Source organism: Cordyceps javanica, chromosome 7 (genome assembly GCF_051103115.1).
Source record: "Cordyceps javanica chromosome 7, complete sequence".
NCBI classification, from domain to species: Eukaryota; Fungi; Ascomycota; class Sordariomycetes; order Hypocreales; family Cordycipitaceae; genus Cordyceps; species Cordyceps javanica.
In genome coordinates, this window is record NC_139301.1 from 1,985,719 (window position 1) to 2,011,405 (window position 25,687).

The following is a 25,687-nucleotide window of genomic DNA, read 5'->3' on the forward strand; positions in this document are numbered from 1 at the left end:
GCTATTCACAAACGCCCAGCCATCTTCACCAAGTAACAAGTCCTCATCCCCTGACATGACCAGAACATGCAAGTTCTGATGCGCGCATTCACTCACCTACCTACCTACCCTACCTTACTCTGGTGATGCTCTCGGGCCACCGTGTCTCAAAACTTTGCACATGTCAGCGTTCGTCGGGCCTCTCTCCCTCCCGTCGAGCGTATCAAAAAAAAAAAAAAAAAACTACCGGGACGTGGTCGATCGTTTCGTTTTGGCATGGAGTGAGTGGCCTGCGCGCTCCTTTTTCATCAGCAATCCGACACACTTTGTTGTGTTTTTTTTCTCTCTCTTTTCTCCTCTTCTTCTCTCTCATGCAGACCAGGGCAGCCCGCGACATCTGGCCGAGTCGTTGCTTGTACTTGCTCCGTACACATGCCCGTTCATCGCCACCCCTCAGCTCTGAAACAGACAGCAACTGCCAAACTACCAACTACCAGTTATCGGTAGGTAAAAAGTTGGGTAAGGTAGTTGGTTGTGTACATGTGTGCTGTCTGCCCCGTGACCGCCCAACGTGGGCGGCTGCCGCCCAGAAAAATGACACGCGCATCCATTTTCTCCGCCGTCGTAGAAAAATCTCCCAAATCTCTCAATAAACCCGGTTCCCATCTCGGATCGAAGAAAAAAGGAGAAAATAATTTGTAAAATGTCCATCCGCGGGCAATAATAGTACGGCAACATGATCATAAATACAAAGGTCAATGCCACGGTCCTTTGTCTCATGTACGGAGTAATGAGCCACCTAAGTATGCGGCTGTGCTGCGTCCCGCTGGTCGAGGGCTCCGTTTTCAGCCAGTGAGCGACCCTGATCGGTCTCAATGGCTCACCAGCAGTGCCATGGGAGAAATACCTGACATGTCAAGGTGTTGATTCATTGGCCTTGTTTTCTACAAGCAGTGCATTCCTTTATACAGGAAACTTGCATAGAACACTTGTCCAATGCGCATCGTATCGTAGATACATCGCTATAGTACATCACCTGCAAACTCGATACCACAATTGTCAAGGCGTACCAGACATCAAAGCATTACAACTTTTCCAATCTGCATGTAGCGATCCGAGTATCCAAATATGACTTTTGAAACAATGACATGAAAAAAGAAGACGCCGGTATACCCCGTGTACAGCCCATTTATCCCACTCTGGTTGGTATCGACGCGCCGGCTTTAATTAGCAGCACTCTCATACTGTGCTCGGAACAGGGATCCTTCCGTGGCAAGAAGTTCTCGCGGAGCGCCCATTTCCGCAATTGTGCCCTTGTCTAGGAATACGACGCGATCGAAATCGAGAATCGTGTCCAGCTTGTGTGCAATGGCAATCACAGTCTGTCCCTCAAACTCATCGTGGATGATGCGGTGCATTGTCTCGTCCGTATCGGCATCAACACTGCAAACAAGTTAATAAATCATTCGTCATTCGTTGCCTTGTCACTCGACGTACCTGCTTGAAAACTCGTCCAGAACTAGGATACGGCCACTGCGGACCATGGCACGCCCCAGGCAAAATAGTTGTCGCTGTCCGTGAGAGAGCAGATCCGAGTCCATGTCTTCGTCGAGTCCGCCATGTTCTTCAAAGATATCCCACAGCTGAACAGCTGTAAGGACTTCGATGAGACGCTCGTCGGTTGCCGTGCCGAGAGGGTCAATGTTCTCGCGCACGCTGCCGTAGAGGAAAAACGGTTGCTGCGGAACAGTGTTCAGTCGCATGCGTAGCTCCTCCCTCGGTGCCTTGGCAATGTCGACACCATCAATCAGGATCGAGCCAGTATCAAGGTCAAGCATGCGGAAAAGAGAAGAGACACAGGAAGATTTACCGCTATAGCTACATTAGACAACCGCCCATGTTGATGGTCAGAAAGTTTGGGTGAAGCTTACCTGCCAGTGCGACCGCAAATGGCGATTCTTTCACCGCTCTTGATGGTGAGATCAATGTTTTGAAGAACGGGTCCTAGACTAGCCTCATACGAAGCAGAGACATTCGTGAATGTGATTGATCCGCTCTTGGGCCACTCGCTAGGCAGATCCTCAGTCTCGCCGATGGCGTCCTCTCGTTCAGTTCCGAGCACGAACGAGCGAACACGACTGACAGCACCGATGGCCGTTTCCAGATGTGTCCATTCCGTGACAACCAGCTGCAGAGTCTGACTGAACGAGACAATGTTGAATAGTGCGACGCCGAGAAAGCCTGTAGAGCCACTGCGAATATTGGTCGCCAGACCGACAAGTAGGATGGCAACAGCGGCAACAACCAGATTCAGGACCAGCGTCAGCCATCGCTGGATGCACCACATCAGGTAGTATGGCTTCTGCGACGAGTTGAGGATGTCGATGCTGCGCTGCATGTAATGGCCGGACCAGTTGTAAGCACGAATGCTAGCAAGACCCTCAATACTCTCCACAAAGAGCGAAAAGAGCGGTGCCTTGGATTCAATGTCCAGCAATCGAAGCTGACGCGATGTGCGGAGGTAGTACAATTGAATTATGTACAGAGCACCAATGCAGAGCGGTATGGCCGCACCTACATAACTGGAGCCAATGAACACCAGAACAGCAGAAAATAGAGCGGACAAGATGGCAATAATCGTCTTGTCCAGCGCACTGGGGAGTTCGCTATCGATGAGGTTGAGATCTTGACTGAATCGATTAAGAATCGTGCCGGTATCTTTCGAGGTGATGAATCTTGTCGTTGCATGCATTGTCGTGGACAGCAGACGGTCGTGAAATTCCACCATCATCTTGGGAACAATTTTCAGCTGGAAGACAGAGTCGGACGCAACACTTCCCAAGAAAGCCGTTGCTGCAATGGCAGCATAAACACCGAGCCAGTATCCGATGTGTTCATTGGGGTGCTTTTCATTGGCATTTGCCCACCACTGTAGCCAGATGGCTGCATTATAGTCAGTTATGGGGGTTTGGGGGCTTGTTTGCATGTAGCATCGGTGACTCACCTGGGAATCTGAGGCCAAATACAAAGGCAGAGTAGAGAAATACGTAGAGCACCATGTACCACCAACCAGCCACGCTGATAAAATAGGCATAGATCTTGATGTCACCGACACGACGCGCACCATCGACGTCCTCTACTTCAGCGGCGGCCATATGCTCCAGGATTTCGTCAGGAAGTTCAAGATCTAGCTCCGGCTCACCATCGGTCGATTCATCATCGTCTGACCGCTCCAGGTCGAGTTTAATATCGGCGAGCTCTTCCGGTGTGCATTGTTGAGTGATGTTGCCTTGTCTATCGAGAACGATGACGGAGTCAGAGTAGCGCAGGTGGCGGACTATGGTGATGGTGAATTAGCACTATACAGATTTGCACATCCACGGTACTCACTCGAACTCGTGGCCAGGATTGTCGTAGAGTTCCACTGTCGGAGTAGCCCGTCGCGACCAAAGACGGAGTCAAGGATGCTGGATTCGGTAATACGGTCGACTCCTGCCAATACGTCGTCGAGAATGATGACATCCTCACCTGAGAAGAGGGCTCGTGCGAGTGACTGTGCCGTTAGCTACATGGCCTACTAGTATGCAGGACACTTATACTTACAATACGCATTTGCTGACCACCACTGAGGTGTGAACCACGCGTACCTACTTCTGTGCGGTCACCGTTGGGAAGAATATCAAAGTCTGCCGAAAGCGAACATGCTTGCACAACACTCTTGTATCGAGGCTCATCCCACGTGGATAATCCAACGATATTGTCACGGATTGTGCCTCGGAAGATCCAAGAGGACTGCGGGCAATATGCGGAACTGGGGAAATTTCGTTCAACGGAGCCCCCTACCTCAGGAACTTCACCAAGGAGAAGTCGCAGAAGTGTGGACTTGCCACAGCCAACAGGTCCAATGACCATGGTAGTCTTGGACTTGAGCATGTCGAAGCTGAGAGATTTGAGCACGGGCTCCTTCTCGGAGGAGTACGCGGCAGTGGCATTACGTGCAGTGAAGATCGCGTCAGCGACTGCCATGTGTTGCATTTCCGGAACAGTATCAGGCTGCACAGTCTCTTCGATACCTGCCTTCTTCTCCTGAGATGAAGTAGTACTCGAGCCATCCTTTTCGTTGTTATCTGCGGCCTTTGAATCTTCCGTTTCAGAGTCGGTGTTGGATTCGCCTTGCTCATCTGCGACCAAGTACTCCTGGATGCGCTCAAAGCAGTTCAAGATGGTCTGCGCATGCTCAAGCGCGTCGGGTATGTTGACGGTTGGTTGGTCCGACAGTTCGTACAGAGTCAAGGCGGGGAAAATAATTTGTTCGGTAAGCGTCTGCGTGTGTCTTGATCTGGCCAGCAAAATGAAGACGCCAAATCCCCAGACAGGAGCAAAGGTAGATGATACGTAGACTAAAGCTTGTCAGAGTGGTCTCACAGGCTTTGTTTTTGTACATGTACTCACATCCAGCATTCAGGAAAATGTTCCAAAGACGGTAGCGAAGAGAAGAGCGAATCTCCTCCTGCCGAAGGCGGGTAATCATCGCGGAGATGGTACCACTCACCCCGGTCATTCTGATTCCTTTCAGTGCACCCAGAGCGCCAGATGTTGCTTCCAACCGTGTTTCAATAGCCTCGAGCCATGGCACTTGGGCATCACCAGCGATGGTTGCAACCCGTAAGCTTGCGACGAGACATACTGCTCCAGGTCAGTTTCACGTGATGGCTGATGTGAGCCAGGGGTGTGTTATCATACCAATAATAAAAGCGGTGGAAGCGGACATTGCCACTCCGAGAAATCGATACAGAAGCCATAAAGTAAGGCCAAGCTCGAGTGGACCTGCGTACAATTCGTGGACGTCCTCCATACTCTCCCCGATACGATCAATATCAGCGCTCATGAGAGTCATTGCCTCGGCGTCAGAAGCAGCATGGGAGCTGACTCGTAGTGTCTTGTCGAAAATAACGGAAATGAGGCTGCCACGGAACAGAGTGATGGCACGATACACCTTGAGCTCGTAGACTGCATACGATATCTGCACGCGACTATTAGTTTGGATTGTACGAGTTGGTATCGCGTTACGTACAGCAATCCCTATATAGACGAGAGCGTAGGCAGCGATCAATCCGTAGCCCGTATTCTTGTCGGATTCTGCTGGGGGCGCGGCGACGTAGTCGAGAACTCTCTGCACTAGGAAAGGCTGGGCAATAGTAAAGGCCGAGTAGGCAAGTCGGGCCGGCATGGCAGCCAGTATCTGCCATTTGTAGTGCATTATAAAGGTCCACAGTAGCGCGTGCTTCTTTGATTGATCCGCTTACCAAGTTGTTAGCACTTTGAATACTCGAATGGATACAAGGCAACTAACCTTGATTCCACCTTGCCAGAAGTGATGATGGCTCAGAGGCCCGGAGGAGATCGCTATCTATGGGTGTCAATGTGTCGACGGTCAGGGACGAACGGAATCCTTTCATCATCAGATCATTCAACCAGATAAATAGTGCTCTGCTGTACGTGCTGCTCGTAGCTTCGGGCGAGGCATCCTGCCATTTGGGGCGAAGCAGGCGACGCTTTTCATAGAGCTCCAGAACAAAAAGAACGACCTTGACGGAGAAGCCAGCCACAAAAACCGCGGCAAGGTGATCAGCTGATTGAAGGTAGAACAATGTCCGAACACGTGCAAGATCGAGAAGAGTAGAGAGGCCCAAGTACAGGGTCAGTAGAGTCGAGGGCCGCACGGATCGTGTGTGCTCCAGATAGGAGAGATACAGAAGGAATAGAGACGTGACTAGAGTGACTGAGAGCGCAGCGAGTGTGGACATTGTTTTGGGAGCATCGGGTTGCGCCCACAACGCCAAGAGGACAATCTGCAAAACAATGTACACCCCGTATGAGACCTTGGATATCCGTTAGCCAGGGCCAGAGCTCTCCGGGGGCTTCGTAACATTAGCAGTACCATTTTAATGGGCAAGAGCCAGGACTTTTCGACCTTGGCGAGCGCATCTCGCAGTTGAAGAGCGCGCCCAACTGATAGGAAGACTGTGGACGATGATTAGAGAGCTGCTCGGCGCAGGCGAGCGTTTATCAGGAACTTGCAAGTCAGGCTCAGCGGCAGGATTGTGAGGATCGTCTCCTCGAAGAGCAGAGTGAAGTCGAAGCCACCAAGACATGCCGAGGAGACGGATGGCCCAAAGGCCCTCTCGACATCGATGGTACAGCTGTGGTTCGACTGCATCGCGACGGCGTGTTTGTCTTGAAACGAGGGACGCCCGCGCAACTTGCGGTTTTGCAGCTGCCAATGTCAAACTTGAAAGCCGCCAAGTTGGGGGCTTTGTTTCTCCTCTGGTGTTGAATGCCGACTAGACCTTGATCAAGGGAAACAGATCAAGAGATGGACAAAATCCGCATCCAAACTTTGTGCGTGAGCACGAATGAATGTGTTTGCTGAAGTTATGTGCAAGTGTACTACTACTGTAGGCTGGCTGACCTAACGAAGGGGGGGGGACGCGCCACCGCCTCTGAGAACGGCCATCGCTTGAAAGGGTCAAGGTGATTTGCCTTGGACAGCGCGGCTTACAGTGGGCGGCATCAAACTATCTACACACCCTGTTAGCGTTCTTCGGTATTACAGCACGCCCTGGTTTCCTGGTAGCGTGTCTTTATTTCTGTTACTTTTTTTTCCTTCTTAAATCCTTCCTTGTCAAGATGATGGGCACGCCGATCCAGACTGTCCATCCACTACGCCGCCATCAATCGAGTGCGGGATGGGCTTCAACGCCACCACCAAGAAGCGCTTACCAGGAAAACGCCACTGAACTGTTAGGGCTGATAGAAGTCAAAAAGGGTCATGATGTTGAATACCTTCCTGGCTTGGGCTAACTAGCAAACAGCCGCGACCTGTATGGCTCGCTCGAGTTCAAGTGCAGACTTCCCTGGCTTCTCATATAACCAAGCTTATGAAACCCACCATTCCCGCTTACTTGCTTGCTTGCTTGCTCGGCGACTTCTTGGTGTGGATGAACCGGCGGCTTTTTTTTTTTTGTCTCTCATCTGATCCATGCTGGTCATCTTATTCGTTTATAACTAGTTGTGGAGAGGGGCGACCGGAGGTAAATCAGACCAAGACTACTCCCCTCAAGCCGCCCGGGCTAATAAACTAGGTTACGCCCCCAACAAGCCGAGCATCATTCAGACCCAGTTGTCAAATTCAAAGCCAAGAGCTCTAGAGCCTGTCGGATCTATCCTGCCTTGTCCCGGTTGGGCCGTGGTTATCCCGCACACCCCGTGCTGCTACCCTGCTGAAGGCTTGCGTAATTCGACCAGCCAAAACAACTCGCCAGGCCGCGAGCGTGCCCTGACCTAGCTCCATCTCATATGTTTGACGAGCTACTGCATGCTGACGGGCCTGCATATCCGTGAGAGCCGCAAGCCCTTCTTGGTATTTGTCACAAAAACGAATATGTGCCTACATGTGCCTGCTCGCAATACGCCCAGCGCCTGCAGTCGCACTGCAACGACCGAGAGCGAATGCGACAACCGAGACCAATACGCCTGGCCATATGACATGCCGCTTGTCGCTCAGCCGAAATCTCGACACCGTTGCCCTTCCTTCATTGGTCTAGGCCTGAGTGGCTCCCACACCTCAATGCCGGCCGCCGATTCTAGTCTCATCATTCATCTTTGAGTGCAACACGTTCGTTTATCCCGGTATGATCTGTTCACTGTGGCGTGATGATGGCACTGTCGTGATGAAACATATGGATCTCAACTGCCGAGCTGACTACAGTTCTCCGTGGGGTGATAAACGAGTTCTTTGCTGCCCTCAGGGTTCGTGCACAATGTGCAACATAATTCGTAGACTGACTTTTCGCTACCCAGCCAGCAACTCTCCGAGACATGCAGATTGAGCCCTGAATACACGAACCGACTTTTTTTGTTCTATCCCGAGACATGCAGCTTATTCATTACACTCGGAGAGTTCGTTCCCTACGCCCTTGTCCCAGCCAGGCAGGTTCTACAGTTAATAAGGGAAAGTTGTAAGCAGCATTACGTCAAATGGTCATTTAATTTAATTTTTTATTTATTTCTTGATATTCTGTTTTTAAATATGACGCAAAAACTTTTTTCTTCTTTGGATTCCGTAGTATTGTTCCAGAAGCAAATGAGAACAGTAAGACGATCTATACTCTAGACGTGTATGCAGCCTCTGTACTTGTGTAGGTGTTTCTTTTCGATGGCCACACGGCCACCATCTAGTCCGTATGCTCACGCTTTTTGCAATCTTCGGAAGAGCACATCGCATCGGAGTCCCCGCGGGAGCGCATTTTCTGTGCCCAACTGGCTCATTGTGGAAGCATTAGTGCCCGACTGCTCATTCTCGTGAATATCAAAGTTCAGCAGTAGGCAGGCCAGCAGAAGCTTAATCTCTGCGATGGCAAATGCCTTTCCTAGACAAATGCGCGCTCCGTACCCAAATGGGATGTAGCAATTTTCCATGGCGCGAAGCTCATCCTCGTCCGCTCTCAGCCAGCGACCAGGGTCGTAGATGTGAGGGTTTTGGAATACGGAAGGGTTGTGCTGAATCGCTATTGTTGAGGTCGAAATGATGGTCTGTAGAGATGGGTTAGAAAGAGGGGGGTTAGAAGAGATGAAATTTCACGACGTACCCCAGCTGGAATCATGACATCGTCGTACAAGTGGGTTTCGGGGACAACTCTCTCCGCTCGGCCACTGGAAAGTGGCTTTGTTCGGAGCGACTCACGAAGACAAGCTTCGAGCACTGGTGCGTTCTTGATGGCGTCGAAAGATGGCAACCCGTCATCCTCTAGAGGCAGACTTTGCAGCTCGTTTCTAACCTCGCGTTGCCAACTGCGATGGACGGCCAGGAGCCAGATGGCATATGTCAGGGCCAAAGAAACCGTGGTCTGCGCTGCATGGATATTGTCAAGACACTCTGCTGCGAGAAATGTCTTGCGAGGCACATCATTCCCTTTTTTGTCCTTGAGCAGCCGGCCGACAAGTGAGTATCCTGTAGCGGTATCGATGCTTTTTATGGTCGAGTCCAGCCTCTCCATGTTCCATTCAAAGAGTCTCTCTTCGGCGTGCAGGAACTGGGGGTTCTTGAGATGAGTAATGGCAAACTTCATGAAACTGTGGACGAGTGGGAAGGTGTATAGCAGATTGTTCCAGACCTCGCATTCTGCCCAGTCTTCCAGGATAGTCTGCTTCTCTTTCACAGACTCTAGAGATTGCGATGTATGGTTCGGGCCATAGACAAGCGAAGTGATGTTGTCAAAGGCATACGAGTTGGTGAGCTTAAAGATGTCAGCGCCGACAGTCGACTCCACATGCGCGCTGTTGTTCAGTTCATCCACGAAGAGGTGAACACGTTGACGCAGAGGATGCATGACGGAATCGCTGTAGACAGTGGTGGGCTGGTAGAATGCAAACGTTGACTTTCGCATGGCGCGGTGCTCCATGCACCCGAGTGCGGTGAAGATTGTTCGCTCCCCGTACATGGTAAAGTTGTTGAAGAAGGAACTCTTGGGATGCTGTGTGCCGGCGCGGTAAATCATCCTGGTCGAGGCAGCACTGGAAACCGAAACCTCTCCGGGAGCGACGAGGACGACAGGGCCATATCTCTGATGCCACTTGTAGATTTGTTGATTGCGTCGTAGAAAGATGTCATGCAAGTCCACCCAAAGACGGGTAATCTTGCAAATTCTCGGGCCTGGAACATGGCAGTACGGAGAGAGGAATAGCGCATATACGACTCTTCCAATGAAGAGACATGCTGCAAAAAGGACGGCAATACTCAGAGAGTAGTAGTTGTGCAGATAGCTGGCTCCCATGTTGGCGGTATGAAAGATAAGAGAGTCACAGTGTGGCAGCACTTCTAAGTCAAGGCTGCCGGTAGGATAAGAAGTTGAAGAGTTATATGTAGTACACTATCCAGCTGGTGTGCTCGCTGTCGACTAATAATACCCACACCTAGTCGCAACCTCTGCTTGAACTGGGTGTACCTAGTCTGTGATTACCTCCCTACGCAAGTACCAGCTTCTCCATTGAGCACTCGACTAAGTCCCGGACAAGTCTGCTGCAGTATGTGCCACGGCGCCAAGTATCAAAAGCAGAGCAAACCCCGCCTGTGCCTCTGAACTGGGCCCTGACGCACATGTTAGCTGGCGGGATCTCTATGGCTTTCGGTCACGTCAATGCCAACCACTCAACTATCCACAGGTTCCGATGGTAACAGATGTTGCGTACGCCCCGAACTTCTACAGACCATCCTTCTGAACATGATGCTCCGTACCAAGAGAGCTTTCGCATAATACCATCCAGGTAGGACAGTGGGCTCAGTAGCATAAGCACGCAGAGCGATCACCACCACCAATGCCAAATTCGTGAGACTTTGAACGAGTTTCATAAGCATATACCTTGCGATGCGAATGTTATGACCACCCGGTAGCTTTCTTTCCCTGACTGTGTCCGTCGGTGATTTCCCAAAGCATTCTATTGCGGGACTTGGTCGCACTTCGCAAGAGAGCTGCGGGATTTCGCAGCCTTTTTCGATGACGGATTTCGGACCACCTTGGTTGCGATGCTTGGTTTGTAGGAATACAGTGGCCCCACCGCGAAAGAAGTCGTCCGGATCACGACATGCTTTAGTTTCTCGCAAATAGTTTCGCGTCTCGGAAAGACGTGGCAACTCTCAGATACGGCAGTGGCGGCGCGCCGCCTGCTGAAGCTGCTGCACCGGTTCAAGGCATCAGTTTGTATTCTATGGCTTTTTTTTGTGGAGCGAGGTAACGGGAATGGCCCGGCCTGCCGCGAGTACTGGTAGGGACGCGAGGCTTGTTTTGAGGCTCCTCTGAGGCGGCGATGCTACCCACACACCATCTCTTAGCCGTTTCTTGGCTTGGGCAACGCTTCTCGCCGAGATGCCAAGGAGATGGTGAGTTCATGGCTCTCTGGACTTGGATGCCATAGAAAAGCATGTTCGCATACCTTCCTTTGTTGTTGTTTTTTTTTTCATATTCTCTCTTTGGCTTGTAAACCGATTCTCCAAGAATTCACTGGTGTACCTTGTGATGCGCCTGTCAGAAGCCAGTCTCAGCGCTAGCGACCCTGCCCTACAGCGTAAGCAGGTTAATTGAATGCCAAAGTCTTTTACCATAACAATACGTTTCGGTGTTGGCCTCACCTAAGGCGGTGAGTGCGTGTTATTCAGTGGGCTAGATCTGGGACCAAGAACTCGCAGACTCTGAGGGCTTCGGCACATCAGACCGTAGCCAGTGACATCGTGCATCTCAAAGCACGGAAAACCGGCACGGCGGACGGAGGTGATCAAAGGCAAGAGACTTGACGAAAAAAATTCTACAGTCAAATAAACACACACCCCGTAAGCGCTACGTAGATCCGTCAGCCCTGGGGTACGTGGGCCTAGTAGACAGCCACTTCGGGAGTAGAGACGGCGGGGGGCGGCGAGAACTAGCGCGCGCGATGGCTTCAGTGGCGTAGGTGCTCATCGGTCTCGGTCTCGGCACCCTTGATCACGTACTTTGACATCGTTTTGGAAGGGATGTGTGCTTTCTGTAGTAACGCGAAGACGCCCTGTCTAGTAGTTTGGCTGATCAGTGGCCATGGAGGGGCGCTGACAGTTCTAATCCCCGGTTGCCAACCTGCCCAGGAAGTTTCCGAAGACGGTGTATAGGCGCAACTCGTATACGTACTATTGAGCATGCAGCACTACCTATTGAGCGTAATGTTTGTCTTATAAGCCCAACTACCAGCTGTGGTGCCCGTGTCACCAAAGGAGCACGAGTGCTCTCAGCTTGAAATCGCTTGACAAAGTTGCACCACTTATACCAACGTCACTAAAAACACATTACTCGTGACAACCAAAATGGACTCATCAGAAAATTCCAACATGATTTCTGCCTCGGATCTGGAAAGAATCTGGGGCTGGAATGCGACGGTACCGGAGCCGGTCAACCGTTGTGTCCATGATCTCATTGCAGAAGTAACGTCCAGGCAGCCAAAGGCCGAGGCCATCTGCTCCTGGGACGGAACCATGACATACGAAGAACTCGATACTTACTCAACACGATTAGCCCATCATCTGGTTAGCCTTGGTGTTGGCCAGGGCAAAATTGTGCTTTTATGCTTTGAAAAGTCGCTATGGACGCCGGTGGTCATGTTGGCCGTCATGAAAGCCGGAGGTGCCTCTGTGGCCGTGGACCTTGTCCAGCCCGAGGACCGCCTACGGGTCATTGTTCAGCAAGTCGAACCCGTTCTGATAATCTCATCGGTGAAGCAGCAATTTGTCGCAAACAAGTTGCTGAGCTCTATGCCCCCGTCAGCTTCGGTAGTGGTGGTTGGCGAGGCACAGCTAGCACAGCTACCCGCCCCCGAAGGCGGCGATACGCTACCAACAGTCGACCCAAGCAGCCTCTTATACATTGTCTTTACGTCAGGCAGTACTGGGAGACCGAAAGGTGTCTCCATCAGACACTCCAACCTCAGCAGCGCGGTAAAATACCAGCAGACAGCGCACGGCTTCAAGCCCGACTCCAGGGTATACGACTTTGCCTCGTATGCCTTTGACGTCGCCTGGATGAATGTTTTGCATACATTTACGGCGGGTGCCGTTCTCTGCATCCCTTCAGAGGAAGATCGCAGAGATAACTTTTCCGAATCCATCATCAGACTCAAAGTAACATACGCTGAAATGACGCCAACAATGGCGTACGTTCTCTCACCTAAGACTGCAGAAACTCTGCAGACTATCGTACTGGGAGGCGAAAAAGCCCACACGGAAGCGCTGGATCGTTTCCCCAAAGACGTCGAGCTGAAGAACACATACGGTCCTTCTGAATGCACGCCAACGTCCACCATTACAAATATCGATCGAAGCACCAAATTCACAGGCAGTATAGGCACAGGCTTCGGAGTCAACACGTGGATTGTATCACCATCTGATCACACCACGCTTGTGCCTATCGAAACCGTCGGAGAGCTGGTGATTGAGGGGCCGCTTGTCGGGGCTGGGTACATTGGCGATCCTGAGAAGACTGCTGCCGTCTTCATCAACGACCCGCCTTGGCTGGTTCGTGGCGCCCCCGGCCATGCGGGCCGTAGTGGGCGCGTCTACAAGACTGGTGATCTGGTGCGTTACAACCAAGACGGCGAGATCATCTTCGTCGGCCGCCAAGATACCCAGATCAAAGTCAACGGCCAAAGGACAGAGCTTGGCGAGATTGAGCACATTGTCAAGGAATGTCTCACCAAGACTACGGGAGATTCTAGAGCCATTGTCGAGCACATCATTCCGACAGGCTCAAAACGACCAGTTCTCGTCGCATTCTTGGATGTGGACGCGATGCCAGACGGCGAGGGCTACTTCAAACTCCTGAGAGAAAAGGGCGCCACCCTCGAAGAGCATCTCACCCGGCGACTTCCTGCTTACATGACGATTTTTGCATTTATTCCGATCAAAGGCTTCCCTCTAACGGTCTCGGGGAAGCTGGACCGTCGAAGCCTTCGTGCCAAGGGAGAAGCATTCAACCTGGAGGAACTGACTGCCATGAACCCCTGCCGCAAGGAGAAGCGAGCACCGACGACGGAGACTGAAAAGACGATCCAGCAGCTCTGGGCATCGATTCTGGACATCAGCCCGTCGAGCATCGGAGTAGACGACAGCTTCCTGCGCGTCGGCGGCGACTCCATCACTGTCATGAAATTCGTCTCCCTCGCGCGCGAGAAGGGATTGCGTCTGACAGTGGCGGAGATTCTCAAAAAGCCTCGTCTCGGCGACCTTGCGGCGGGGGTCGGCGAAAGCAGCAACGGGCAAGACGAGACGACGGTCAAGCCGTTTTCGCTGCTGCAGCCGAGTCTCAGCGCCGAAGATGTCCGCTTCTACGCATCCAAACTTTGCTCCGTCGCCCCGGAGAATATCCAAGACATCTTTCCGTGCACGCCCTTGCAGGAAGGACTGCTTGCGCTGACGGCGAAGCGCTCGGGGGATTACATCGCAACAGAGGTCTTTGAGCTGCTTCCCGAGATTGATGTCGGCCGCTTCCGCTCTGCCTGGAATGACTTTGTATCACGTACGCCTATCCTACGGACGCGCATGGTTGATATTCCCGGCCAGGGCATTGTGCAAGTCGTTCTGAACCAGGACGATACGTTGCACAGCGGTGACGATTCTCGTAGCCTGGACGACTATGTACGGCAGCATGAAAAGGTGCAGATGGAACTCGGCACGCCGCTTTTGCATGCTCGCCTGGTGCAGCAGGCCCGTGGCAACCACCTTGTCTGGACCATCCACCACGCACTGTTTGACGGGTGGTCGATTCCCCTCATGCTCACTCTGCTCGAGACGATTTACCACGGCAGCAGTGAGACCCCGCCGCCACCATCACCACCTCCTTTCCAAGACTTTGTAAAGCATATCGTCATGAGCGACCAAGGGCAGATCGAAGCGTTTTGGGGCGGGCAGCTGCGAGGCCTGGCGGCCCAACCCTTCCCAACACTGCCGGCGCCGGATTACGAGCCGAGCCCGACCGCGGTCCTGAATCGCCAGATCAGAGACGTGCAATGGCCACAGGCCGGTGTGACGCCCACCATGGCGCTTCGAGCCGCGTGGGCCATTGTCATTTCTCAGTACACCAGCTCAAAGGATGTTCTCTACGGCGTGACTGTTGCTGGACGCCACGCTCCCGTACATGGCGTGGAGGCCATGGTCGGCCCCACGATTGCCACGGTGCCTCTTCGTGTGCAGCTCGACTTTACAAAGAGCGTCAGCCAGCTTCTGACCGACATGCAGCAGCAAGCGGTAGACATGATTGAGTATGAGCAGGCCGGCCTACTCAAAATCAGCCGCGTGAGCTCCGAAGCCAGGACAGCTTGTCAGTTCCAAACGCTGCTTGTCGTCCAGCCCAACAAGTCAGAAACGACCATCAAGTCTACGGTGTTTGCGCCCGGTACCGAAGAAGAGGAGAATAGTCCTGATTCCGGGTTTCTGGGAGCTTTTGATACATATGCCGTCAACATCATCTGTCACCTGGAGCCAAATGGCGTGTGGCTTCAGGTCAACTACGATGGCAAGATTTTTGCGAGTGACATGGCATCGCGGATGGTTGCCCAGATGGAACACGTGCTTCGACGAATGTGCATCGCCGATAACCTCGACAACAAGCTCGCCGACGTCATTACCATCAGTCAGACGGACTTGTCTACCATCTGGAACTGGAATGCGCAGGTCCCCGAAACGGTTGACCGTTGCGTGCATGACCTGATCATGGATACGACGCAAAAGCTTCCCGACGCCGATGCTATACACGCATGGGATGGGAAAATGACGTACAGAGAGCTCGACGTCTGGTCGACCAGGCTTGCCAGCTACCTTGCAAGTCAAGGAGTCTGTGTAGGCTCGATTGTTCCTCTGTGCTTTGAGAAATCCATGTGGACGCCGGTTGCTATGCTCGCAGTCATGAAAGCGGGCGCAGCATCCGTGGCAATGGATCCCGAGCAACCAGAACAGCGACTGCGAACAATCGTGCAGCAAGTCCAGCCCCAACTACTATTGGCATCGACAAAATACGAGGGCCTTGCAAAGTCATTGACCACATCAGCGACGACTCAGATCGTCGCAGTCGACGAGACATGGCTGACTCGGACGCTACCTTTTCTCGAGACGACCGCCGCGCTACCTTTCATCAAGCCGAGCAGCCCTCTGTTTATTCTGTTTACCTCTGGAACGACTGGCACCCCCAAAGGCGTTGTCGTGACGCACTCGAATTTCAGCACTGCAATCCGCTACCAGAAAGACTTCTTCGGGTACGACAGTCCCCTGGCGCGGGTATATGACTTTTCGTCCTACGCCTTTGACGCAGCCTGGCTGAACTTGCTCTTCTCCTTGACTGGTGGTGCTTGCTTGTGCATCCCCTCGCAAGATGAGCGCCGTGACGACCTCGCCGGGTCGATGGAGCGGTTCCAGGTCACCCACATTGACATGACGCCTACCGCGGCCAGTCTGCTTACCGACGCCGCTCTCAAAAGATTGCACACGTTAACCCTCGGCGGAGAGCGACTACTGCCGTCAGACGCGCAGCGATGGTCAAAGTCCGTTAGACACGTCAACAACATGTATGGCCCGAGTGAATGCACGGCTACGGCTACGATATTACGCGTGACGCCTGAAATGGTCAGCGACAGCATCGGAGTTGGTGTCGGCGTGTGCACATGGATTGTCGATCCGCAGGATTCCTCCTCGCTGGTGCCTGTAGGTTGTGTGGGAGAACTCCTGCTTGAAGGGCCTCTAGTCGGTCCAGGCTATCTCGGACAGCCTGACAAGACCGCAGCGGCCTTCATCCAAGACCCGCCTTGGCTATTGAGCGGAGGCCGACAGGGGCGTCTATACAAGACGGGCGACCTCGTTCGCTACCACCAGGACGGCAGCCTCATCTTCATGGGCCGCAAAGACACGCAAGTCAAGTTTAATGGTCAGCGTCTCGAGTTGGAAGGCATCGAGCACGTCATCCAGAAATGCCTCTCCGATGTGGGCTACAACAGGGCTGTAGTCGAGGTCATCACGCCGTTGCAAGGCAAAAAGGCAGTCCTGGTCGCCTTTTTGGATATCGGCATCGCAGAGAAGGATGGGTTCTTCAAATCGATGCATGAGCGTCAGACGGAGATTGAGGAGAAGCTGGCACAGTCTCTACCCACCAATATCATGATCAGCGCATTCATCCCGAGAAACGGGTTCCCTCTGACCACGGCCGGCAAAATTGACCGCCGCGTCCTGCGCGTCGAGGCGGAAGCCTACACGTTGGACGGGTTGACGGCTCTGAACCCCTACCACAAGGAGGAAGAGAAGCGGCTACCTGCAACCGATGCGGAGCGCACTATCCAAGAACTTTGGTCTTCCACGTTGGGCATAAGCCCAGACACCATCGGTGCCGACGATAGCTTCCTGAGAATCGGCGGCGACTCGGTCAGTGCCATGAGAGTTGTCGGGCTCGCACGCCAAAAGGGCATCTACCTGACGGTGGCGGAGATTCTCAAACGACCCCGATTGAGTGATCTTGCTACTGTGGTTGGTACACTGGTCGAACCTAGCCAGCAGACAATCACACCATTTTCCTTGGTCCGATCCGGTGCTGATGATGCACAGCAAACGCGACTGGAGGCTGCCAATCTCTGCTCGGTCCGGACAGAGCAGGTACAAGACGTGTTCCCTTGCACGCCTTTGCAGGAGGGCTTGCTGGCGTTGACAGCGAGACGCGCCGGAGACTATGTTGCCCAGGAAGTCTTCCAAGTGCGCCAGGAGATTGATGTCCCGCGCTTCAAGGACGCCTGGCACAAGTGGGTGGCCAACACGCCGATCCTCAGGACACGCATCATCGATTTGCCCGGGCAAGGGCTCGTGCAGGTCGTCGTTGACGAGGCCCGCGCATGGCCAGAGACCGTGACTGCCAATGGATCCGAAGACCTCGCCCACTACATGCGCATCGATAACAAGCACCCCATGGGTCTCGGTGTGCCTCTTATGCGCTTCCGGCTCGTCCTCCAGGACCAGCAGCACTACCTTGTCTGGACAATTCATCATGCTCTCTACGACGGATGGTCAATGTCGATTATGCTGAGCACGCTCCAGAGCACCTACAATGGCGCCGCACTCGCGCCCGCGCCACCGTATCAGGCATTTGTGCAGCACGTCAAGGGCGTCAGTCAAGAGCAGACTGCTAGATTCTGGAGCCATCAGCTTCGGGACCTGGAAGCACAGAGCTTCCCGGCATTGCCCTCGCCCAACTATCAGCCTGATTCGAGTGGGTGCATCGTGCGCTCTATAGGCGGCCTTTGCTGGCCGAAAACGGACGTCACTCCCACGGTGGTCCTGCGCGCGGCCCTGTCAGTCATCATCGGGCAGTACACGGGCCTGCGAGACATTGTCCTCGGAACAACAGTGGCGGGGCGTCACGTTCCTGTGCCGGGCGTGGAGCGTATAGTTGGTCCGACCATTGCCACGGTGCCTTTGAGGGTTCAGATGGACTACGCCCAGAGCGCCAAGCACCTGTTGGCCAGCATGCAGGAGCAGATGACCAAGATGATCGAGTACGAGCAGGCCGGTCTCCTACAAATCAGCCAAATTAGCCCAGAAGCCAAGGCTGCCTGCCAGTTCCAGACACTTCTTGTTGTGCAGCCCGACGAAGAGACTCAGACTGCCGGCGGCCTATTCGCTCCAGACTCGGAGGAGGAGGATGAAGCCAACACCGAGCAGGGATTGGCCGGCGCCTTCGACACGTACGCCATCAATATCATCTGCCAGTTGAAGCAAGGCGGGGTGCGGCTGCAGGTCAACTACGACAAGACCATCGTTGCAGCTGCACAAATGACCAAGATCATCTCTCAGATCGAATTCATGCTACGGCAATTCTGCACTGCGAATCTCGACAGCAACTTGGCTGAGCTGATCTCTCTGAACTCGGCCGACTTGCTCGATGTCTGGACCTGGAATTCAAAAGTCCCCGAGACTGCCAGCCACTGCGTACATGAGATCATCGCGGAGTCTGTTGCTAGACAGCCTAGCGATGTGGCCGTGTGCGCCTGGGACGGGCAGCTGACATATCAAGAGCTGGACATGTGGTCCACCCGAATGGCTCATCATCTCGTTGGACTCGGGGTGCAGGGTTACGTCCCTCTGTGCTTTGAAAAGTCCGTGTGGACGCCAGTCGCAATGCTAGCCGTCATGAAGGCCGGTGCGGCGTCGGTGGCAATGGACCCGTCGCAGCCAGAGGAACGTCTCAAGATGATCGTGCAGCAGGTCAAGGCGACACTGGTCCTCTCCTCCGCAAACCAGCGAGAAATCGTCGGCAGGCTGACCGACTCCTCGGTAGCAAGCTCGGTAGTAGTTGGCGAGGCTGCTCTGGCCCAGCTCCCCGTTCCTGATTCATCCGCCAAGTTGCCAGTGGTTAAGCCGGAAGATCCGTTGTATGTCGTGTTTACTTCTGGCAGCACGGGCAATCCAAAGGGTGTCCTGGTCACGCATTCCAACATCAGCAGTGCCATTAAGCATCAGCAGCAGGCACTTGGGTTCAGCAAGGCTTCCAGAGTCTATGACTTTGCATCGTACACATTTGATCTTGTGTGGTGCAATCTCCTCCAAGGTCTTGCGGCGGGTGGCACCATCTGCATCCCCAGCGACCAGACGAGAAGAACCAGCCCCCTGCAAGGCATCGGTCAGCTCTCGGCAAATGTATCACTTCTCACCCCGTCAACCATTCGCGCCCTTGATGTGGCCGGGTTGGCGACCCTTGACACACTCCATTTGATTGGCGAGTCTTTCAGGCCCGATGACATTACCAATATTCCGCACAGGACGGCAATTCACAACATGTACGGGCCGAGTGAGTGTACTACATTCGCTACGCTTCATCGCGTTCCAGAGGCGCGCGGCTCGGAGAAGACAATCGGCAAGGGAGTCGGCCTGAACACGTGGGTGACAGAGGTTTCGGACCACAACATTCTGACACCGGTTGGAGGCATTGGTGAGCTATTACTCGAGGGACCTCTGGTCACTCTAGGCTACCTCGATGAGCCCGAGAAGACTGCGGAGGCTTTCATTGAGGATCCGACTTGGCTGCTACGCGGCGGTCCAGGACCTAACCAGGCTGGTCGTCATGGGCGCCTCTACAAGACTGGTGATTTGGTACGCTATCATAAAGATGGCAGCTTGAGTTTCATCGGCCGCAAAGACAACCAAGTCAAGGTCAACGGTCAGCGACTTGAGCTGGGAGAAGTTGAGCATGCCGTTCAGAGGTGCCTCCCCGACGGCGCCAACGCCGGCGTTGTGGTCGAGCTTGTTACACCCTCCCATGGCGTCAAACCAATCCTGGTTGCCTTTTTAGACGTCAGTTCGTCACTGAAAACGCTCAATAGCAACTCTACTGAGGCTCTGAATGACGCTATGGCGCCCATTATTGCCGGACTTGAAGATCGGCTCGCAGAGCAACTTCCCGCCTACATGACACCATCGGCTTTCGTCCCCGTGCTCGGGTTCCCGCTCACCGCCAGCGGCAAGATGGATCGCCGCAGTCTGCGAGCCAAGGGCGAGGCGCTCACGCTGGAGGAACTGACAGCCAACGCCAGCCAGCAAGAAAAGAAAGCCCCCAAGACCGATGCCGAGCGACATATACAGGGCCTGTGGTCCTCCGTGCTCGGCATCAGCCAAGAGAGCATCGGAAGAGACGATAGCTTCCTGCGCATCGGCGGAGATTCCATTAGCGTCATGAAACTCGTTGAAGCCGCACGCCAGCAGGATGTCTTCCTCACCGTAGCTGATGTCTTCAAGAGCCCCCGACTGAGCGACTTGGCCGCTAGCATCAGCACGCGGGGTCATGTTCAAGTGACGCAAGTCGCCCCGTTCTCGCTTCTTCAACCTGGCTTCACGCCCGACGAGGCGCGTTCTCAGGCCGCCGAGCTCTGTTCCAGTTCTGTAGACCAGATCGAAGATGTCTTCCCCTGCACGCCATTGCAGCAGGGTCTTCTTGCGCTCACCGCAAAGCGCGCGGGTGACTATGTCGGTCAGGAAATATTCACACTTCACCAGACGATTGATATTGTCCGCTTCAAGGAGGCATGGAATAGCCTGATTGCCGCAACTCCGATCCTGCGAACACGCATCATCGATTTACCTGGGCAAGGCATCGTGCAGGCTGTGGTGCAAGAGCAGCCAGAATGGGCCGTTGACGATGAAGATACCAATGATCTTCAATCTTCTGCACGTATCGATAGGCTTCAACCCATGGGGCTAGGCACGGCACTGACCCGATTCCGGCTAGTGCACGAAGCCAATCACCATCATCTTGTCTGGACAATCCACCATGCTCTTTACGACGGATGGTCGCTGCTGTCCATGCTCAATTCGCTTGAGAAGATATATAATGGCGAGAACATCGTTTCGCCAGTGCCTTTCCAAGGTTTCGTTGCCCATATGCTCAGCAATGATCTGGCACAAGCAACGACCTTTTGGGGTCGTGAGATGGAAGGTCTCGAAGCGCCATGCTTCCCAGCACTGCCAACGTTCAACTATCAACCCATTGCTAGTCAGTGTATAACTCGAAAAATTGGTGGTTTACATTGGCCAAAGGTCGATGTGACCCCTTCCACCGCTATCCGAGCCGCTTGGTCTCTTGTCGCTGCGCAGTACACCGGTGTCAACGATGTCGTATTTGGCGCCACAATCGCAGGGCGCAGCGCAGCTGTCCCAGGTGTCGAGGCGATGGTCGGACCAGCCATCGCCACAGTCCCCCTCCGTGTCCGACTAGACAATCGTTCCCGTACTGTTGCACAATTTCTTGTTGGCATGCAGGAGCAAGCTGTTAAAATGATTGAATTCGAGCAAACGGGCCTGTCACAGATCAGCCGAGTCAGCGCAGAGGCCAAGGCGGCATGTCAGTTCCAGACATTGCTTGTTGTGCAGCCAATTGAAGAAACACAGATAGGCAGCGACCTATTCCTTCCAGACAGCGATGACGATCAAGGACAGGGATTTATCGGATCCTTCGACACGTATGCTGTCAATGTTATCTGCGACTTGGAACAGGATGGTCTGCAGCTACATATTGCGTACGACGAAAAAGTGATCGCGGTCGAGGTAATGAACCGGATAGCCGCCCAGCTGGAAAGCGTCCTTCGACAGCTCTGCAGCGATGATAGCCTGGAACGCAAGCTAGCCGACGTTGTGACCATCAATGAGCTAGACTTGAAGGACATTTGGAAGTGGAACGCAGCAGTTCCAGAGCCTCTCAACCGCTGTGTGCACGATTTGATCAAGGAAACAGTAGAAAGACAACCAGAAGCTACTGCCATCGATGCGTGGGACGGTCAATTCACGTATCAACATCTCGACGAGTACTCAACACGGCTCGCTCACCGGCTGGTGGAGCTCGGACTTTGCGCAGGTTCTATCGTGCCTATTTGCTTCGAAAAATCTATGTGGACATCGGTGGCAATGTTGGCGGTTATGAAGGCTGGTGGTGCCTCGGCAGCGCTAGACCCAGCTCAATCAGCAGACCGTTTGGCCACTATTGTTCAACAAGTTCAACCGCAGATGATTCTTGCGTCGCCTGGCTGCCAAAGCCTTGTAGAGAGGCTGGCAAAACCTCTTGGAGCCCCAGTTGTAGCAGTCGGTGAAGCGCAGATCAGCCAGATCGCAGTCCAAGACGGTGCCAAGCTGCCAATAGTTGCACCCGAAGGCCCTCTCTTCGTGTTGTTCACGTCCGGTACTACTGGGACTCCCAAAGGTGTCATTGTCACGCATGCCAATTTCAGCAGCACAATTCTGCATCAGCACGACTACTTTGGCTATGACAGAGCGGCTCGTGTATACGATTTCTCTTCATATGCTTTCGATGCTGCTTGGCTCAATCTCTTGCTTTCCTTGGTCGGCGGTGCTTGCTTGTGTGTGCCTTCCAACGACGAGCGTCGCAACGATCTGGCCGGATCAATGGAGCGATTCCACATCACGCATATTGATATGACGCCTACAGCTGCGGGCCTGCTTCCCGAGACCGCTTTGCGCAAACTACACACCATGACGCTCGGCGGAGAGCAGCTCCGCCCTGTGGACGCGCAGAGGTGGGCGAAGCTGGTCAAGAATGTGAGGAATATGTACGGTCCTAGCGAGTGTACCGCGACAGCCACAATTCTGAGCATTGACTCGGAAGCGATGGTCAAGGATAGTATTGGAAAGGGTGTTGGCCTCTGCACCTGGATCGTCGATGCGGAGACGACAGCCTCCTTGGTGCCCATTGGCTGCGTTGGTGAGCTGCTACTAGAGGGTCCGCTCGTTGGCCCAGGTTATCTCAATGAACCCGAGAAGACTGCAGCCGCCTTTATCGAAAGTCCTGCGTGGCTGATGGCTGGAGGACCAAGCCACACTGGGCGCAGAGGTCGCTTGTATAAAACTGGCGATCTGGTTCGCTACCACCACGATGGCAGCATCGTATATGTTGGTCGCAAGGATACGCAGGTCAAAGTGAACGGCCAGCGTCTAGAATTGGGCGGAGTGGAGCACATCATTCAAGAATATCTCGCCAGCACTGGTGGCGAGACTGGTGTGGTTGTCGAGCTGGTCAAGCCATCGCAAGGCCAAAAACCGGTTCTGGTTGCCTTTTTGGATACTGCAACGACCGAGGTCCATGAGATCACGCAAAAGCTGCAAGGTGGCTTGGAGGAAGTCCTGATCCAGTATCTTCCTACCAACGTGACCATCACGTCGTTCCTCTCCGTCACTGGCTTTCCGCAGACGGCCACTGGCAAGCTGGATCGCAAGAGTCTGCGCAGTCAGGTTGAAGCGCTCACGTTGCAGGAGCTCACGGCAGCCAACATTTACCAGGTCGAGAAGCGCCCGCCCAGCACTGACGCCGAGCGAATGATGCAAGACCTATGGGCCACGGTACTAGGCATCAGCACAGAGAGCATCGGCGCAGACGACAGCTTCATGCGCGTCGGTGGCGACTCCATCAGCGCGATGAGGTTAGTCGGGGCTGCGCGACAGCGTGGCTACATTCTCACAGTCGCCGACATTCTCCTCCATCCGAAACTTTCCGATGCTTCGCAGAGATTGCAGCGCATCGAAGATTATGACTGCGCCGAGAGCGTGCCGCAGACACGGTTGCAGCTGTTGCCAACCAAAATCTCCAACCAGCGTCTCGAAGCTGTCTTGCAGAAATGGGGCTCTCGTGGGCAGCAGGCCCAGAATGTGCTGCCCGTCACGGACGAGCAGGCGCGCAGTCTCTCCATGACGTACTCGGCGTCGCGGAGCATGCTGTTCTATCACACACTCGATTGCTCCACTGAGATGAACTTGTTGAGCATGATCAAGGCATGCTCAGTTCTGGTGTCCCGGTTTGACATTATGCGCACCGCCTTCATTGTGGAAGGAGACTCCTTCTTGCAGGTTGTGCTTCGCTCCATGAAGCTGGAGGTACCGACGATTGTGGCGGAGCAGGACGAGGATGTTGAGGAGTGTATGACGGCTCTGTTACAACGCGAGTCAACCATTGCGCTCGACCTTGGTGTACCGTTGACCAAGTTCTACATCATTTACTCTGAGCAGCAGCAAATGTACCGAGTGGTCTTGCGTCTATCCCACGCGCAATTTGACGCCATTAGCTTGGGCCACATATGGTCTACTTTCGAGGACGTCTGCAAGGACGGCGTCAAGGCGAGCTCGGAACCGGTCTCGAGCTTCTCTGCCCACATGGAGTGCATTTCCGGGCTCGACAAAGCCCAAGCAGTGGCATACTGGCGCGAGGTATTGCAAGGATCCTTCATCACGAAACTGAACTACAACGGGTCCCACGACGTCAAACATGGTGCGGATATTTCCGTCACGAAATCCATTCCTCGCCATCAGCTGAGTTTGATGGATTACACCTTCTCCACCGTTCTCGGCGCAGCTTGGGCATTTGTGCTCGCCAAGAGATCGCAGATCGACGATGTGGTGCTCGGGATGTTGGCGCACGGCCGAGACCAGCCCATCAGTGAAGGGGTCTGCGGTCCTTGCGTCAACGTCGTGCCGCTTCGCGTCACGCTCAAGGATGACTGGCGGGTAGAGGATCTCCTCGCCGCCGCCCATTCTCAGAGGGTGGCCAGTATTCCCTATACCCAGCTTGGCTCTCGCGAGATTGTTCGCAGCTGTACGAACTGGGCGCCAAATGGCTACTTTGGGACCGTGATTCGCCACAACAGTTACAGCGACGATGAAACACAGGCAAGTCGCATGCACATTTTTGAATCTTTTGGTTCGGGAGCGGCTCCGGTAGACATCGACAACGTCGAAGTCCACATCATTGCTGTATCGAGCAGTGACAAGATTGATGTTGAAGTCAGCTTCGCGGCGAATGTGGTTCCCGCTGATGTTGCTCATCAACTGGCAGCGGACCTACAGGACACTATTCTGCAGTTTTACAACAGCCCAGATGCGCCTCTGGCATCACTGCAGGAGTTGCCTCCCTTGAAATGCAGGCTGCCTGTGCGGTCCAAGCCCGTGCACGTCAATGGCATCGAGGCCAAGACTTTGTTGGCAGAGCGCTGCCCAGCTGGCAAGATGGAAGCCCTACGTGCGGCGTGGAAAAGTGTGCTCGGCAGCAGTGTCGAACTGGACGTGGAGTCTCCAAAGACTTTCTTCGAAATGGGAGGTGATTTGATCGGTGCCGGTGTCCTCGCGGCGCATGTCGCAAGCCAGGGGTATTTGATGACCACTGAGGATGTGTTTGAGCATCCTAGTTGGCTGTCGCAGCTGGCTTTGCTTGGCAGCCGGGCCCATTGATGGAGGTTCAGTTCTGGTCAACATTATAGGCGTCGCTCGAGGGGATGTAAACGTTGACTTGATCGGTGATTGTGTTGTGCAGAAGAAAATGGCTTCTTTCCTTTGTCTTGCCTGATGTAGTTGTTTCATAGATTCGCACAAATAATTTGAGAGAAAAAAGATTATCCCAAAAATTGACCACACCATGTCATTGATGCCCAGCTAGTTGTCGGGATGATTAGTATTCTTCCCAGGCGCCCTAGTCGTGCAATGATGAAGACACGCCAACGGCTACGATCGACGCGTCCCACTACTGTCAGGCAGGCACCCACATATAGGCACCCTTTAGTGGGCACCTACTCTTCCACAATACATCATCATCACACACATCTCCATCACAACTAC

The 25,687-nt window shown here is 53.7% G+C and overlaps 3 protein-coding genes across 3 annotated transcripts; 1 reads left to right on the forward strand and 2 right to left on the reverse strand.

The window, feature by feature from the left end:
- Positions 1-1,202: 1,202 nt before the first annotated feature.
- V2A60_010099 (uncharacterized protein) lies at positions 1,203-6,199 on the reverse strand (the record flags this gene model as incomplete). Its single annotated transcript, XM_083261360.1, has 12 exons — positions 1,203-1,422; positions 1,477-1,851; positions 1,911-2,922; positions 2,984-3,316; positions 3,370-3,532; positions 3,583-4,379; positions 4,432-4,665; positions 4,723-5,002; positions 5,054-5,280; positions 5,333-5,861; positions 5,921-6,003; positions 6,061-6,199. The coding sequence occupies 12 exons, from the start codon at positions 6,197-6,199 to the stop codon at positions 1,203-1,205; spliced, it is 4,392 nt and encodes a 1,463-aa protein (XP_083117486.1).
- A 2,030-nt stretch (positions 6,200-8,229) lies between these two features.
- Positions 8,230-9,815, reverse strand: V2A60_010100 (uncharacterized protein; the record flags this gene model as incomplete). Its single annotated transcript, XM_083261361.1, has 2 exons — positions 8,230-8,574; positions 8,631-9,815. 2 exons carry the CDS (start codon positions 9,813-9,815, stop codon positions 8,230-8,232), a joined length of 1,530 nt encoding a protein of 509 aa, XP_083117487.1.
- Positions 9,816-11,869: 2,054 nt separating this feature from the next.
- Positions 11,870-25,303, forward strand: V2A60_010101 (uncharacterized protein; the record flags this gene model as incomplete). Its single annotated transcript, XM_083261362.1, has 2 exons — positions 11,870-20,750; positions 20,808-25,303. 2 exons carry the CDS (start codon positions 11,870-11,872, stop codon positions 25,301-25,303), a joined length of 13,377 nt encoding a protein of 4,458 aa, XP_083117488.1.
- Between the last annotated feature and the right edge of the window lie 384 nt (positions 25,304-25,687).